Source organism: Aulostomus chinensis, chromosome 19, assembly GCF_037954235.1.
Source record: "Aulostomus chinensis isolate RoL2024-O1b breed Wild chromosome 19, RoL_Achi_v1.0, whole genome shotgun sequence".
Taxonomy (NCBI): Eukaryota; Metazoa; Chordata; class Actinopteri; order Syngnathiformes; family Aulostomidae; genus Aulostomus; species Aulostomus chinensis.
In genome coordinates this window covers 10,438,193-10,456,219 of record NC_141338.1, presented here as the reverse complement: position 1 = coordinate 10,456,219, position 18,027 = coordinate 10,438,193, and the positions used below count along the sequence as shown (strand labels likewise).

Here is an 18,027-nt window from a genome sequence, read left to right as displayed (position 1 = left end):
CATATTGTTAAAAAAAACATAGCATGAGGTCGAAGGCTTCTCGAAACACTGAAATGTGATCAGAATACACTTGATTCCCTCCTCTTGCTTATGAACTTGCAATCTGTGTTTTTTGCACAGCAGGCTTGTCATTATTATTTCACCCCCAGCTACAGAAACAAGGATGGGTGAGAGGAAGCGAGGGAGGGAGGGAGGGAGGTGAGAAAACAGAAACAAGTGTGAATAAGGAAAAAGATATCAGGAGAACAAGAACATCTCTACAATATTTAGTCCCACCAAGGATAAAGTGAAGCTGCAGCCTCAAATACTGAATAAAATATTGAATCAACTTCTACAGAAGGTTCATTTTGCTGGATTTTTGATAGAAGAGTAAAACAAGCAATGCGATGACGCTGGAACACCTCAACTTCCCAACGGAAGAGTCCACAGGACCAGGAAGTGAATGGCTATGTTCCATCGATGCATGTGACATTTGAAAGTGCAGATGTGATTGTACTCGTTCCATTAGAAGGCAATTTAAAGGCTTTTTATGATGATTTTTTTTTTATCATAAATTCTCAGAGCTGAAAATAGTGACTGATTGTCCTGAACCTTTGCAGGAGATTTTATGACGTTCTTAAAAAAAAAAAAAAAATCTTTTACCGCAATTCGAAAGTTCACAGTTCTTTCCGACCTCATCAGAAGATTCCACTTTGTCTTTTTCATGGTCACATTACAAAGACGATTTTTAGGATGTGCTAGAAATGTTTCTGTATGATTCTGTTCAATGAAATTGTTCTCTTGCTGGTGTAACACCTTGAAACATTCCCACAGTTCTTTAAAGCTTAAGGCTTGTTTATCAGATATTCAGGGGTGATTTCAGAGGGAAACTTTGGGGCACATATGTGGGATGTTCCCCCTAGATCTCTACACTGCGTTCCCTGAATGTTTGCAGAAGCTATTGTGACATAACCGTACACTTGAGAGTCCCAACACTTGGTTCTGTAAAGGTTCTTGATCATCTTCCCAGAGTGTGTAAAACATTAAAGTGTCACACACAGCGCGTGCTTGATACATTCTTCTGATATATAGGATGTTCTGAGAACTCCCTCCATGAAAGACTGCCCCCTCAAAGTTTGGGGAATATATCCAGAACTTCACCAGACGGCTTGGTTTAAATCGGTAGCTGTGCTCTCCACGTCTTCTGTTCTTGCTTTTTGACGTCAATCTTCTACTCGCTTCTGCAACGCAAACGTATCTTGGTGTCTTAATCTTACACCTGTACAAATGTTGTCCTCGTGTTTGTGGTAGGAATCACCGTGCAGTTTGTATGCCTCTCTACTTCTACTAGCATCTCCCCTGCTACAGTACATGTGAGTAGCCTGACGATGAACTGGAGTCATTTCCAAAACCTTCCTTAACACGGCCGATTACCACTCCAGAGTGAGCAGCCTCCTCTCTGACACAGCAACCTATGAGACTCTTAAACGGGATCCCACCAACACCTTCAAAACCAAGGTGGTTAACTGCCTGCAGAAGCTGGAGAAGGAACAAGCTGTTGACCGAGCTCTCTACTACAAACTATCCTGGCGATGCTATTCCATGCATCTATGGGCTGCCGAAAATCCATAAAGATGGCGCCCCACTCAGACCCATTGTGAGTAGCATTAACTCTGTAACCACCAATAGTGCTACGTTTCTTGCCTCCATCCTTTCTCCTCTGGTGGGTAACACCCCCCACCACATAATAAATTCCATGGATTTTGCAGACAAAATCAGACAAATCAGTCTAGACCCTGAAGAAACCATGGTTTCATGGGATGTGACATCTTTGTTCACATGCAACCCCACGGGAGATGCTGTACAGACAGTCAAGAGACAAAACTCCAGAGAGACAAAACTCTAGCGAAAAGGACCAACCTCTCACCTGAACAGGTGTGTGACCTTCTTGACCTTTGCCTCAACACCACCTACTTCCAATACAACAATGGTTTCTACAGGCAAAAACACAGCTGTGCCATGGGATCTCCGGTATCCCCCATTGTAGCAAACCTGTACATGGAAGAGATGGAGAGTCTAGCCTTGGGAACATTCAGAGACCACCTGCCGAGACATTGGTTCAGATACGTAGACGACACCTGGGTCACCACCAGGAAAAGTGAAGCTGAGCCTTTCACTGAACACCTTAACTCGCTGGACAGGAACATCACATTCACGAGGGAAGATGTCAAAGACAACTGTTTGGCTTTTCTAGACTGTGCGGTACACGTTGAAAACAATGGGGAACCTAACATTGGGGTCTACAGGAAACCCACCCACACGGATCAGTATCTCCAGATAACACCACCCACTCGAGCACAAACTAGGGGTGATCCGAACTCTCAAACACAGAGCACAAAATATCCCTTCCAAAACAGATGGGAAACAAAGGGAACACGACCACATCCACTCAGCTCTCCAAAATTGTGGTTATCTGAACTGGGCTTTCATTAAAACTGCCAAGAAGCCCAGGGAGGATGAGAAAAATGACGCCCAAAAGAAGAGGAGCGTTGTCATCCCATATGTGGCAGGAGTTTCAGAGAAACTCAGAGGGATCTTTAACATACATCAGATCCCCGTGCACTTTAAGCCCAGCAACACCCTGAGGCAAAAACTTGTCCATCCTAAAGACAAGGTTCCAAAGCATAAACAGAGTAATGTTGTTTATGCAGTCCAGTGTAACGAGGAATGCTCTGACCTGCACATAGGGGAGACAAAACAACAACTGCACAAACGCATGGCGCAACACAGGAGGGCCACAACCACAGGCCAGGACTCAGCAGTCCACCTCCACCTCAAGGAGAAGGGGCACTCCTTTAAAGACCACAAGGTACGCGTTCTAGCCAGGGAGGACAGATGGTTTGAAAGAAGGGTGAAAGAAGCCATTCATGTCAAACTAGAACGTTCATCTTTGAACAGAGGAGGGGGCCTCAGACACCACTTATCACCCACCTACAATGCTGTCCTTAGATCCCTCCTTAGGAGGTGCAGCCAGCTTTCACGCCTTCATTCAGGTGACCTGAACGACCAAAAACCTCCACAGAGGACTGGGAGGGGTAACGACCCGAAACTGAGGCCAACGACTCACATCACCACCTAACGAGCCTAAATGTTCTGGCCTGACCACCACTTGTTTTTGCCACCACCTCCCTGGGGCGCTTATATACCTGATACTTCCCACCAGAATTTTAGAACTGAAGAAGCTTCTTGGATGAGAGGCGAAACGTCTTCACTTACAGGAGGTGAGTCCAGTTGCCTAGTTTGGTCTTTTTTGAGGATTACGATGACCTGGATAACTGAGAATATTCACAGACACATTTTCAAAATCCTAATGTTTCGAAAGGGGATCAGATGTCTTGTTACTGTCTCCTTACGGTTTCGGTTTCTGATGGTTTTTTGTCATGGTTTGTGCTACTTTTTTTTGTGTGGAAAAATGAAAAATGAAAATGAATTATGTTCTTCTTCTTTTTTTTTAGCACTGATTTATACAAACCGGAGGAGACAATGTCAGTGAGTCACAGACGACAGCTTCCTCACATCCCTCTCGGCTTCTTCTGATTCTTTGGCGCTGTCCTCATCCATTCTCCACTGTTGTCTTCACAGACTCTTGGGTGAAAACGCTGTGTAATATAATCTGCTATCTTGTTTGACATTTTTGGCAAGAGCAACTGCTCTGGTGACTACTAAAAACTGCTGTTTACATTTTTCTTTTTTTTTGTAGCTCCTAGGCGTTCCAACTGAGAGGGTTCTTTTTTTTTTTTTTTTTCCCTGCTCATGTTCCGCAGCTTTTGTTGCTGCCAGGCCTCTAGCTAAGCCTTTTAATAGAGCCATTTTTACATCCCTCTAAATTTACCATTCTGGTGTCAGTTATTGGGCTCTGTTGTAAATTCCTGCCAGCAGTTTAAATGAATCAGACTGTTCAAGCGTTACTGTTTCCATATCTGCACGTCTACAACTGAACGCACGCGAGAAGCTCTAGCCTCTGACCTTTTTTGGAGGGGGTGTTTGGTAAAAAAAAACAAAAAAGCTCTTAATCCCGGAAAGAAAAAAATCCATGATTGGATCATACTGCACCTAATAGTTTCCTTGTCAGTCGGTTTTTCTCTGAGCGGCTGAAGTGAAGCACTACTTCATGTTCCGGTACATTTGTGTTCTCCTGGTTCAAATGATGTCAAATAGATACTTGCACTTGAAAATTGGACTTAAAATATAATAGAGGCACCTCACAGAAATTTGGGCTCTTAACATCATTTGGAAGAACACAAGGTTTGTTTGCTTTTGGACCGCTAACTATCGCTGAGTTTCATCATCGGCTCTCCTAAACTGAAGGAGAAAATTTCATATTTGCCACCAGATTCCTTGTCTGGCTCGGAGGAAACAAGGAAAAAGCCTCACACTGGTGCTGTAGATTAAACTAAAGTGTTTTCCTTTCAGTTTGAGATAGCTGCAGTGGTGTTTAACTGCTGTTACACAACATGCCCGTGTATCCCTCTCAGGTATTGCAGCTTCAGATCTGCTCCATTGTGGCATTTTATACACAATAGCGCCATCTGCTGGTTATAATCACTGCAGCTTCTGAATCTGCCCGCTAGAGGAAGCCACATACAAACTTATAGTAAATATCATCCCATTTTTTTCTTTTCTTTTCTGTAACTTTTAAATATGTGCTGCAACTTTCAATTTATACGCCGCAGCCGACATTATTGGCTTTGTTGCATTTTACTACTGCAGGATACGGCTCATGCTGTTGTTGCTTGACTCTGTTTATTCGTATTTATCTGTTGATTTGCATGTACTAAGTTGACATTATGGAAATGGCAAACTCATTTTGTTGAACTTGTGCATGACCAATGTACTGTGAGTGACAACAAAAATCACTTCACTCTGTCCTTTTTGCTACTCAGAGTGCATGGTATAATGTAATGATGTCATTAATATTTCAACGCAGCTTCCCTGACAGCGACTCGCACCAGAAAATGACAAAAACCAAATGAAAATTACAAAATAGGTTTATTCATATAAACAACTACAAAATTCTATTAAATAGGGTTTTTTTCAGTGGGAGACAAAGATAATGTATTACATTGTTTCACAAAAGCAATATCAAAACACATACAACCATAAATCTGTAGTCTTCACATAGCTCCTCTCAGAGCTCGCTCTCTCCGAGGAGGCACGACTATCCTGAGAATCGCCTTGTTTGTATTGACAGTCACACGTGTAAGAATATTTTGACGTTTATTCCTCAATGTGTATTTGTTTCTCACATATCCTCCCACACAGGGAAGTCCCACACAGCCTCATATGTACAAAGTATCTGGGAGACTGAGACTAACGCTGTAACAATGATTCATTCACACCATCGGTTTTTATTTCAGCGCTCCCAAGGTGACAGAATCCTTCCGCTCAGAGGAGAATGGGAGAGAGGATCGCTTAGTAGTGCCATAGGAAGTGTATGGAGGGATGGAGGAAGTGGAGGGTAAACGGGGCAGGGTGGATGTAGAGGAAGGGAGGGGTTGTGTCTGTCGGTCCGGAGGGCCGTAGGCTGGAGAGGAAGACCTGCCTCTACCCTGCAGGCTGCTGCTGCTGCTGCTCTGCAGGGGAGAGCTGGACATTTTAGGGCCTCGAGTTAGAGATGATGTGGAGGAGCTGGAGAGGGGGGAGGTCCTCATGCCGTAACCAAGGATACCTGTGCTCATCAGGAACTCCCTCGAGCCATAGGCTGGTGGAGTTGGTCCACGGGACCCCGGAGGTCGCATGTTGTCTGGTGGGAGACTCCGCCTGCTCGGGATGTCGTAGATGCCGATATCTGGGCCGTACAGGGCTTGTGATCTGGCTTGTAGACGCAACATCCTCTCCCTCTCTTCCATTTCACGTCTTTCATGGATAGATGAAATGATGGCTTTTGAATAGTTGTCATAGCGAGCAGCAGCAGACTTCGGAGGTGTCAAACTCTGTGGAAGAATATCACGGCTGTCTCGGAGACTTTGAGCGGTCATATCTCGTATTGCCAGACCGGGAGGGGTGAGGTCTCTTGATGCTACGCTTTGGGAACCCAGGTCCCTCGGCATCAGCCCTTGAAATGCAGGTGAAGTGTCTCTTTGAATGAAACCTGAGAAGGAGGGTGAAGGATCCCTTGAGGTTAAACCCTGCAAAGAAGGTGAGGAGTCTCGGGGCTGAGGAGACTGTCTGGTGATGCCCATAAACACTGGACTGTAGGCGTGAGGTGGGGGTCGCTGAACCAAAGTCCCATCTGCCAGGGACATGAAATGAGGGTGGAAGCTGACTGGAAGAGCCCCTCTCTGGGACAGAAACAGAGGGTCTGCAGGGGTGATGAGTTTATCATGAGAGAGGCTGCTGCTGTGGTTGGCCAGCAGGTTGGAGGAGATGATACCTGGCGGTGGATTGGGTCCCAAACTGTCAGCATGCATAGCAGGAAGCTGGGATTTACCACCATGGCGGTTGCTGTGTTTGAGGGTGAGAGAGTGTGAGTTGAGCTGGAGTGAGCTGGAGATGGTGTTGGCCTGGAGGGGGGGCAGGCTGCCTCTCTCTGGGCTTTCATTGGAGCAGAGGTCCAAACCTTTAGCGTTCCCTAGCTGCTCTGATGTCTTCAGCAACTAAAAAGAACAAACCAAATGTCTGTCAGACAGGGAACAAATCACACTGTGACAGAGCCATGCGGGAAGGAGCCCTACAACCCTGTTAGAGGTAGGGTTCGCATTGTTGAGCCTCCACGTCCTTTGTCGCAATATCAGTAGGATTTTTGAAGGGGAAATAAATGTTGTTTTTAACCCAAGGTTAAAATATTTTAAGGTTGTTAAGGTTTTTTTTTCCGATAAAATAAGATATGCAGATAAAAAACACACTTTTGAATCCAGAGGTGTTTGACCTTGGAGTCTCACGCCCGCAGTGCGATTTGTTTGTAACATAGTTTAGCTTTGCTCCTCTAACAGTTGTATTTAAAATTCAGTGATCATGAAAGTGAAAAGTGAATACGCCACCATTACTGACCTCCTCCTTCCTTACGCAACAAATTGGACTCTGAGATCATCACACCAATCATTACTGTCCCTCAAATCCATCACAAAACCAGAGGTGACTGTACTTTTCAAGCTGTTGCACCTAATTTATGGAAAGCTCTGCCTTTGCGACTGCGTTCTCTTGACTCCCGTGACAGCTTCATGCAGCAGCAGAAAATGTTTTTATTCAGACAGGCTTTTAGCTAAACTTGATCTCACTGTGTCTCTGCGTTGCTGCTATGTTTTCAACTTGTCAGCCCCGGTGCTGCTTTGTTCCTGTTGTTAATTAGGACCTGAGCCCGGAGGTCCTCCAGGGCGAAGACCCTATTATGTTTGTTTTATTGATGTATTTATACATATGTACATTATTACCATTATTTTTCTTCTTTTTAACCTCTTTTTTTTAATTGTGTGTTTGCCTCTCTAAGTAAAGCACTTTGTGGTTCTATATCTGTCAAAGGTGCTACATCAATAAACTTTACTTACTTACTTACAAGCCAATCTACAGTTTACAATAGAATCTTATTTTCAGCCATAATGTGAAATCCATTGTCAGCTCCAGCTGTTTTTGGTCAAGTGATGCTAACTTTAAGGTTTGCCTAAAAAGCATGTGATCTCTGCAGTATCTAATATAATAAGTGAATATCAGAGTGAGCAGCACCTGCTCTGGAGGAATGGGTGATGATCCTCGGGATATAGCCTCCAAGACCGGCCTTAGCTGCGGCACAGTGGGGATGGATACCGGAATGATGGATTTGGTGTGATGACCAATCTCTGGAAAACACATGATTTTAAAAATAAGAAATTGTAGAATACATGAAAAATAATATGAAGAAAATATTGAAATAAAGCATATCAAGCATCCTGCAGTACCGTCCATGGCAGCTAGGTGACTTTTCAACAGCCCGTGTTCTGGTTTTGGCGGCAGCGGCGGTGGAGTTTTCATCTGTTTGGTATCTGACAGCTCGACAGCTCGAGCTGAGGTTCGCTGACAGGAGACATGAGAGATCCAGTCACATCTCTTGACAGCGGACGTCATCTTCAGATGATGGTGTGTGGAAACATAGATTTCAATGCTTACTTTATTTTGGACATCGTGGCTCTGTATGCCATTGTCCCTGACTTTTATTGGCAGCTGCCTGTCATTCTCTGGTCTCAGGAACGGAGGCTGAATATGGATGACGGTTTTCCTACAGGGCCTCGCCGTGTACCTAAGAGAGAAAGTTAAGGGTTAAAAATGACCAGAAATGATGACAATTATATTTAAAAAACAAAAACAAAACAACAACAACTACTTCTTCTCACTTTGGAGAGATTGGACTGCAAACCAGATACTCCAGGTTGCTGCAACAACCTCGTGTAAACGGATTCACTCCTCCTTGAAACTTCCCAGTTACCTGTGTGGACACAAGTAATGAACTGATCAAAACAAGAAATCCAGCAGCCTGACAGAAGGTTTATATTGGGGAGATAAAACTGACTTGCTCGTTGGTGGTGCGTCCTCTAGACACAAGGTACAGGTGGAATCCAGTGAGACCCAGAACCGGGAGAAGAAACAGCCCTGATATACTGATCACGACCAAACTGGAGACCAGGTTAAGGAAAACTGCCTCAAAGTTCCATACAGAGGTCATCTTGTCAGAGGCCTTTTGTCTGTCTGTCAGCAGGAATATGAGGCTGATAATCACCAAATTTGGTAGAGGGGTATAGAACAGGCCAAAGAAGAATTCATTCAGTTTGGGGGCAGTGTAGTTGTAGCGCCACATCGTGGCAACAGGGCATGACTTCTTTTCTTTCTTTCTTTCTTTTTTTTTTTTACACTTAACTCTTCAAAGTGGGTAAACCAGATCCATATATTTGGTCAGAAACATACTAATAACTGTGAAGACTGGGAATTTTTTCTAAATGGTGTTCCTGTGGCACGGAGGCCAATTAGGACATGTCCTCATTTGACAGGAGATGATTATAACTGGACACTACGTAGTCAGATCTTTCCCTGAATTCATGTTTAAATGAATGCCTGCCTGCAGACATTTACCACCTGAATTGTAGTCATAGTGCCACCTAGTGGTCACAGAAGGTGACTAAGAGTGACCATAGACAGATTTTTCTATCATTATTATGAAGCTGGGGCAGCGTGGCTCAGAGGTGGAGTGGCCGCCAAGCAAACGAAGGGTCGCTAGTTCAATCCTCTCTTCCCCCGGTGACCATGTCAAAGTCTCCTTGAGCAAGATACCGAACCCCTACTTGCTCCTGATGGCCCTGTGACAGACCTGTGACCCATCCAGGGTGAACCCCGCCTCTCACCCAATGTCAGCTGGGATAGGCTCCAGCCCCCCCACAACCCTTAACATAGAAAATGGATGGACTGGTATTATGAAGCCAAGACAGAACTTGATAGTTAATTTTTATACAAGTTATAGTTGTGATCACAAAACAAGTCAATGAAGAAACAAGTTTTATGTCTCAGACTAAAAATTACAAAATTGTGGGAACAAGTTGTATCTTGTAGCCTCAAAATAATACTGTCAGAGTTGCAATATCTTGTGTTCACGTATTATATATTTTCTCTAGCACCATCAAGTGGATGCACAAGTACTCTACTACTCATACTAGGTGCAAATATTAGCAGGTTTAACCTTCCTCACGCTCTACGGAACAGTCTCACACTCCGACGTGCATGACAGGAGCTGACAGTTTGTCTCAGTGGAGGGATGCATTCTGGGAGTACTTTCTACTTCTGACAAAGCTTTCACACGTGTAAGTACACACTATACACACTCTTGAGTATGGATAAGGATACGTGATGGTGCAGTGCAACTTCCATAATTCATCCATGTGATGCAGGACGTACATGAGGCCGAAGGTGAAGACGCAGATCATGTGACCTGTCAGTGACAGCAGAAACAGAAAGAAGTAGCGGTAGTTTCTCCTCCCGATGCAGTTGTTCACCCAAGGACAGTGATGATCAAAGTCCTGCAGGCAGATTTTAGGAAAGAAAAAAGAAATATCTCACAACACATATTAATTTTTGTCTTTTTATATCCACTGCGCTTTCTAACTACACTTTAATATCTGAACTCTCTCAGAAATTGAATTTCTAGAAAAGGATTAACCTGATTAATGAGATTTCTCTCTCTCTTTCTCTCTTTGTCTCTCTGCCTTCATCACAATCTGTCCATCATTCACAGCAGAAATCCCACTTTACTGTCTCTTTTCCCACACAGATTTCCACACTCACTCACTTCTCATGCGTCCATCCGTGCCCTCTATTTTCTTATCCCCCCCCCCATTCAAATTCACCCTTCACATATTTAAATATGCACCGACCTCCACACAGTGATCACAGACGCTGCAGTGGGAGCAGCGTGGAGGTCTGTAGAAATGACACGAAGCGCACCACTTCATCCGCACTTGGACGCCCTTCACATCCACGTTCTTATAAAGAGGAGCCCGGAATTCATCGTCCTTGTCCTCATCCTCATTTGCTGGAGACATCAATGCATGAATATAACACTTCTATAAAAAACACATTAATTTTCTGATTGTAAAGAATCACTTCAATGACTAACCCATCGGGAGAACACCAGCATCCATAAAGGTTGCCATGGTGAAGTTGGCCAGCACGAAAAGGAAAAGGATGGCACAGCATGGTGGCACGGCAGGGCAGATGGTCGCAGCCAGCCACGGACATCTGAACACACACACACACACACAAATAAATAAATATATATATATATATATATATATATATATATATATATATATATATATATATATATATATATATGAAAAACTATTCCCTGTCTTCATTCACATCTGAATTCATGCTGATTGTTTGACAGTGTTTCAGAGATTTTGCAAGTATCCATCCCATCAAGGTTGAGGTTAACACAAATTACAGCTACAACAAAGACTTTGAGGGATAATCTTCATCCCATTTATTGCGATGGGAGGGCTGGATCTCAAAAGTAATTGTTGACAGTGAAAGATAAGCGTGTATTAGCGCATGTCCACACATCAACGGATTAAATGTCAGAGTTTCTCCAGCAGGCAGAGCCGGACACTTAGAGGGATGCAAAACACACATCGGTGCGATTAATTGGTTTGATTATTTGAATGATTGATTTAGTAATTGGATACTGAGCTGATCATGTTTTTGGTAGCAGTTGTTAACAAGATGTTGCAGAAAATATGAGGTTGGTTTAAATTTTGAGGAGGATCAGTCACAGCGCCACCTGGTGGCAATAGAAAACACACACACACACACACACACACACACACACATATATATATATATATATATATATATATATTTATACACATATATATATATACACATATACACACACACACACACACACATATATATATATATATATACATACATATATATGTACACACAAACACGTATATATAATTTTTTTTTTGTTTTTTTTTTGTACTTTGATGGACTCCTCCTGATTGGTTGACCCTAATGGCCCCAAACTTTCAGGAAACACCTTCATAAATTACCTTGAAGCCTGTGACTTTTCTATAAAAGGTGTTACTACGGTAACATGGCCAATTTTCATATTTCAACATTCAACAGGAAGCTGCACTAACTGGACTCCAAACATTCAGAAATTGTCAAACTTCACACATTTGAAGACAGTTGCAGTTTAAGACATCTTCCAGCTGAATTCAAGTCACAGCGCTAGCGCCATCTCGTGGTTGCAGGAAGTGAAACTGATTTATAAGCATACAGTAACCAAAAACTAGCTGTGGAGAGAATGTCTTTTTTCATTTTTAATTGTTTCGTTCCTCTTGGCCTCAGGTTTAGTCCACAAAACGTCTGAAAATAGTAAAAGATCAACCAAACCAGCCAAGACCATACTGAGATCTTAAAATAGCTCTTTCCAACAAAAATTGCATGTGATTAAGAATCATAATCCCACATCAGATTAATACTATTATTCATACTGAAAACTTCATGTTAATTCAAACGGAAACAACATTGCGTAGGCGTAGTTTGCAAGGTATGATGACAGTCACCAAAATAAACAAACAGCCATAATCAAAGCAGTTAATATTACATGAGCAGCAATTTACAAGCTTGAAAAGACACCAAAATGGTTTGTAGCCACGTGAATGAATTGTTCCAGTCTGTTAGGTGCTTGTAAATGAACGTAAGCCATATGTTGAGCTGGGCAGCCTGTCAGGATCTTATATGAGCTCTAAACTCTTGACATTGTGGGAATGTTACTGAATGGGAGTGATTATATCTCCACTGCCTGAGATTAGAGGGAGGGGGCAGTGTAATCATGGTGGCAGACAGAGAGGAAAGAGTCACTGGATTACATCAACAATGAACATCGCATGTTTAAGCAAACGTGTGGGAATTTTCTGGATATTTTAGTGTTCGGTATTATTACCCGAGGAGATACCGTAATTACAAACATATCATTGATGATTGTGGAGTGGAAACAGTAAAACCAGACAACCGATCATACGACAGGCTTTTTGGTTGTTGTTGTTTTTTAGATTCAAGGGGGAAATGACACAACTTCCTGATCAAAAAGTGAAAACACAACAAAATTAAGAGCTTCAATTGTTTTATCCTTCCCTGTGCAGGTCCAATCCTCAAACCCCCCTGGCTGGTTTTAGGCTATGGGGGAGGGGTTCCCACTGCTGATGCCATGCCAGCTGCAAACCCATTAATCCCTGGATTATGAACTCTGGATTACAGACCATTTCTGCCAGTCCATTGTGGAATCCTCACATAAAATACTAAACACACACGGCAAACCTCAACATATATCACATAAATACTATCATATACTGCAAACGCCACGTGATAATTGATTTTCTACTGCGGACTCCATCTATGGAGCACACATGCAGAATCATTCAAAATGGCACAAAAAAATGATTCTTACATTGGACCGACTTCTGCACCCTAAAGTTTTGGGAACTTTAAGAGGTAGTGAACGTGTGACAAACAGATTAAGGAGTATATAATTTGATGTGGCCCTCAGGCTTCAATTCAGGATTAGTGACCAACGTCCCCTCACTCATCGTGGTCGTGCTTGACGCGTGCTTAAACTGTCGTAGCTCATCAGTTTGGTTAAGCCGTGTAACTCGACACCATATAAGATCTTTAACCCTCCTATTCGTGTCGGGTCATATTTAAACTTGATTGATATTCAAGATAAGGCTTTAGCATATCATCGCATTTAAACAATAATAAATAATATTATTATATAACTGAGTAACGAACTACATTTCTAATTATAACTTTTTTTTTTAAACCTTCTCACAAGAGAGTGTATTTTGACTCTACTGTACGTGTGTGTTTTTATGTGTGTGTGTGTGAGTGTGTGTGTGCGGCCTCTGCTTCTCTTGGCAATTGAAAGTTGGTATAAGGCACTTTTCAACGTCGCCAAGTGTCATTCTGTGCAAACACAGTTTATTTATATCTTTTATGTCTTTTTTATATATTTAGCTCTCCTGATCTGTTCATCACGTCATAAAACTAAAAATAGAAATAGAAACGTATGAAAAAAAAAACCTTTAACAACATGTACGCTCTTAGGTAGGCTAACATTAAATATGAAACTGTGTCTCTGAGTGTATTATGGTTTATAGATGAAAAATAAGAGCAATAATTAACACCTCCGCCCAAGAGGCTGACCGTGGGATCACCAGCACCGGTTTGTTCGTCTGACTGTCAGCAGGAGAACTCCAAAATGTGTGGATGGATTTTGATTTAATTTGCTAGAATAAACGAACCGGATTCTGCGCTTGGACATGCTTTTGAACAGAGGTCAAAGTTCATGAATATATTCTTTTCAAGATAAAGGCTTAAATTATCATGTTATTTCATTGGTTTGTTGTTTCTACCTTAACTACCAGTCATTATTTATATCTATGATACTATTATCTGTATGACCTTTTCCTTTGTTTTGAGGGGGGTGCATTTGGATGAACTGCATTGTATTTCATTTATTCACACCAGGTGGGTCCAAATGGTGGGTAAAGATGGTTAAAAAAAGATGTTTCAAATAACTGCAAGAAATCATGACAGATTGCCGCGTGAAATATTTGCAGTAAAATATCATGATCTCAAGACAACATGTAAGAAAAATAATGATAGTCACTACATTCTCCTATGTACCACAGATTCTGCTGCTAAAGACACTCAACCTGGATTCATTTGACTGATTTCTTGTGGACTAGATTACAATGCGGATGGTCGGCGAGCCTCCATCATTGGTCTGAGACCATCTGGACCACCGGGAGAGACAGTTCATTACACCGCGGCAGCGTGGCAAGACAAGCCGCACCTAATGAAAGAGCCCAGGCCGAGCTGTATTAAATCACACACAACAGTAAGCTGCTCTGCAATCTGCACGCTGCCCTCATCCCTGCAGTGGGTCAGTGGCACAGCCGACGCCGCGCAGCCGTCAGTCAGCCGTCAGTCAGCCAAGCAAGCGGCAAGTTCATGGCTGCTGGCAGACAGGATGCCCTTTGTCAAATACTATCAGTGTGACATTAATGACATCACTGCTGTGAGATTTCCAGATGTGTGGTGAAGCAGTTCTACCACACATAGAGTAAATTCATTAGCCATTTTGAATGATAATGCCTTTGTGACATATATGAATATTGTGCCATTATTCACGTTTTAAAAACATTCAAAATTATGATGGCGAGTGTTTTTGGAGGCCTCTGTATCAAACAAAGACGTTCTCTTAAGTAAATGACCGACATTTGTGATTGAAGGTAACAACAATTTTGACCTTTGATGCACCCGACAACAACTGACTGCATTTAAGCCACAAATCAAAGCAGACGGACAGGAAAATCCATCCCTGAATGTGAATTTAAGTATTACTCTTGTATATTGGAGTATTCAGGAAACTGTAATGATTACATTTAGTTGCTTTTGAGGCTCAAACTCAAACAACTTCAGTTCTTCAGCTTCGAGGTACGTTACAACTCCACGTGTTCTCAGTCTAAAATGAGATTCCGTGTAATAATACAAAGGTTTTACACTGTAAGACACGTACGCTGGTAGTATCTGCAATAATTGACATAATCCGTGAGACGATTGTGCCTTTACTAGTTCCATCCTAATACTCTGAACACACCCTGCCATTAGTAGTAGTAATAGTAGCAGCACTAGTAGCAGTAGCAGTAGTAGTAGTAGCAGTAGTCATAGTATCTCATGTGCTTACCGTATATCTACAGTATTACATTCTACCCTATCAATGGTATTTTCTAAAAATTCAACTTTGTAACAAGTTTCATGTTTTTTAGGACCTAACATTTTGTTAAATTATAATCAAGGATCAACAAAAAAGATTTTCATTATCATTATTATTATTATTATTATTAGTAGTAGTAGTAGTAGTAGTAGTATTACTGCATAGCACTGTGAAACCATCATATTTCCTGGAAAGGTTATCAACCAGTAAAACACAGCAGGTGAGTGATAAGGTTGTGAGCGCTGGACATTTTTCCAGGGCTTTTCAATGTGTTTTGGTTTTGGTTGGACCCAGGTGACCCATTTGAGTTTATAAAAAGCTCAAGGTCTGTCGAACAAAAGCAGGAAACCTGTAACTGATTCATTCTGTTAGCCAAAGGAAGACAAAAAAAAAAGGGCATCTTAAATTTTAAAGGTCACTTTGTTGAAGTCTGACAAAGATGTTTTGGAAATAAAAATGAAAACTAGCACTGCTAAATGCTCACTCGGAGCCACAGATGACACACAAATGAAATGATTAAAGGCTACAGTTTCATTCCAGTTTACTGTACGAGGCTAGAAGAAGCTAGAGGAGGGAGTGTAACTGGTACGTTATGGTATTTGCACTGATTCTCAGCCACGGTGGAGCTGTGACGGCGGAGCGTCTCTCTATTCCTCTTCATAAATGTCTTTGTCTTATGTAAGATTTTGGGGTCACTTGAGCTGAAAGAAGCAGATTCATCAGTCGTTCAATCATTTGTAGTGTCCCGGTTTTGCTGCTCGAGCATTGTAGTCCAAATCAAGAAGCTTCTTTTCAATCCATCACATCAACAGAATATTGATTATTTTTTCTCCTCTCACAGTGAAGATGGAGTTCATCAGGGTTTGTTTGTTTTGTCGGGCCTGGGAGGCTGCATAAACCTGAGAGTTATGACTGCAGCGACCAGAAATGCATTTTTGTATCGCAGTATTTATAAAGCACCAAATAGTTTAAAATGGTTTGCATGAATAGAAAATTAAACGTAGATACTGAACACAGTTTCACTTAGTCATCCTAAGAGAAACAAGACAAGAGCCGTGACTCGTGCACTCCCACAGTAGAAGACAGGATTTGTACTGACAACTGATCATAACATTTAAAGATTCTAGACTCAGTTTTCCCAGATGGGGGATCACATGGCATAGGCCAGATCCTAATCCCGTACTTCCAATCTGGTGTCAGATTCCAGTGGAAACGATGCACGGCTGGAGAATATAGGAGAAACTAGGACAGATATGGCTATGGAGGTCAAGGGTCGCTAGATGATGTAGTCGATAGTAGATATTAGAGGGGTTTCACGCAGAAATTGCACTACTTAAAGATTAGAGGTATTAATACATGTATTTCCAAGAGTACTGTAGAGTTCACTGGACTCTCTAGGTTTTGTATGACATCATATTTTCTCTCCATCATGTCATCTTTTCGCTTGAATGGAGCCTTTTCACAAATAGGTCAAAAACAAGCCGTTCAAACTTGTGGGTAAAAAAAAAAAAAAAAACCCACAAAAAAACCCAGGCAGTTTTAAATGTGCAGATTTGATCTAAATGTGTGACACATGTGGGTCACTATGACATGCTGATGCCTCTTGATTGTAGGTGGCTTATCAACTCAACTGTGCTTATACTCTTCTGAGTCCTCAGGGTGCAACTGGGCAGACACCCAGACCCAGAGAGAGAGAGAGAGAGAGAGAGAAGCAGGTCAGAGATGAAGACATAGGTTGATATTTAGGCGTTAGCAAATAAAAAGTAATTGAGGACATTCATGTGCTAAAAACAATACTAAAAAAGACATATCTGAATGAGTGGTTGCAGATGCATGGATGGATGAAGGGATGGATGCACGCGTGGGTGTATGATCACCAACTTTTCATGTCTTGTACTTACGTGAAGACGAAGAACAGGGAGGAGGAGCCCACCAGGAGGCAGGCGGCCGTGCACACCGGGATGAAGGCGCTGGGTTTCAGCGAGTCTGCGCCGCTGCCGGGCATCCTGTCCTCTCCACACTGACTCACCAGTGCCTCATATTAACGGAAGAGATGGTTCACACATACACAGCATACGAGTCCTTTCTGAAAAACCCGTCATCGACCCCTAAGTGTTGGAAGATCAAATACAGATGAGAGGAAAGAGAGACTAGAACTAGAGCCCGCCCGCTCGCTCCCGCATCCCGTCCCGTCAGTCCCTGCAGACAGGCGGTACACGGTGCCGCCTCCGGTTCATCCTAAAGGTGGAGCTTTTACACACGAATGACGTGAAACGCAGGGAGAGCTGTCTTCAATTTTTTTTCAGCCACCCCCACTGAGAGAATTCTCCCACACGTTAAAGACCGACAAACGTGATCTGATCACACTTTAGTGAGTTAAACCTGCAGGCCACAATAAATCAGGTTTCATCAGGTTTCTCTATCAAGTACTGATAGAGACTGAATATTGATATATGTGTTGAGAGTTCCATGTTTCTTTTTTACGGAATCTTTTGACTTTAGAGGAGGACAGACTGTATAATAGGCACTGAAAAGTGAAGCCATCGCATTCTTTCAAAGTACCAACAGGGGGCACAGTTGTGAGAAGCAGGCTTCAGTCGAAATATACTTGGGTTTTTTACCATGTTTTTTTTCCTTCACGTACTTGTCTATGTACATTTTGTGTTACTGGAGGATTCCACTAGAGGGCAGCACAGACATACAACATATATGAATTTTAGCTCGATGTAAAGGATTTTAAA

The 18,027-nt window shown here is 42.3% G+C and overlaps 1 protein-coding gene and 1 pseudogene across 1 annotated transcript; one reads left to right on the top strand and one right to left on the bottom strand.

Annotated features, from left to right (window-relative positions):
• The first annotated feature begins 386 nt into the window (after positions 1-386).
• On the top strand, positions 387-3,118 carry LOC147243980 (uncharacterized; annotated as a pseudogene).
• A 1,833-nt stretch (positions 3,119-4,951) lies between these two features.
• On the bottom strand, positions 4,952-17,591 carry zdhhc8a (zDHHC palmitoyltransferase 8a). Its single transcript, XM_086186948.1, has 10 exons — positions 17,188-17,591; positions 10,610-10,731; positions 10,368-10,525; positions 9,841-10,013; positions 8,519-8,621; positions 8,343-8,434; positions 8,119-8,248; positions 7,911-8,025; positions 7,699-7,811; positions 4,952-6,635 (listed from the first exon to the last, which is right to left on the bottom strand). The coding sequence occupies exons 1-10, from the start codon at positions 17,289-17,291 to the stop codon at positions 5,388-5,390; spliced, it is 2,358 nt and encodes a 785-aa protein (XP_086043074.1). The 5' UTR covers positions 17,292-17,591; the 3' UTR covers positions 4,952-5,387.
• Between the last annotated feature and the right edge of the window lie 436 nt (positions 17,592-18,027).

Bases quoted from the DNA above. Each gene is read 5' to 3' on its own strand.
- zdhhc8a (XM_086186948.1), bottom strand. From the start codon at position 17,291: ATGCCCGGCAGCGGCGCAGACTCGCTGAAACCCAGCGCCTTCATCCCG. The intron at 8,622-9,840 runs GTATCCTTATCC...CCTGGTCTCCAG, and splicing joins AAGTTGCACTGCACCATCAC to TTTGGTCGTGATCAGTATAT. The intron at 8,249-8,342 runs GTGAGAAGAAGT...TTTCTCTCTTAG, and splicing joins TGCAGTCCAATCTCTCCAAA to GTACACGGCGAGGCCCTGTA.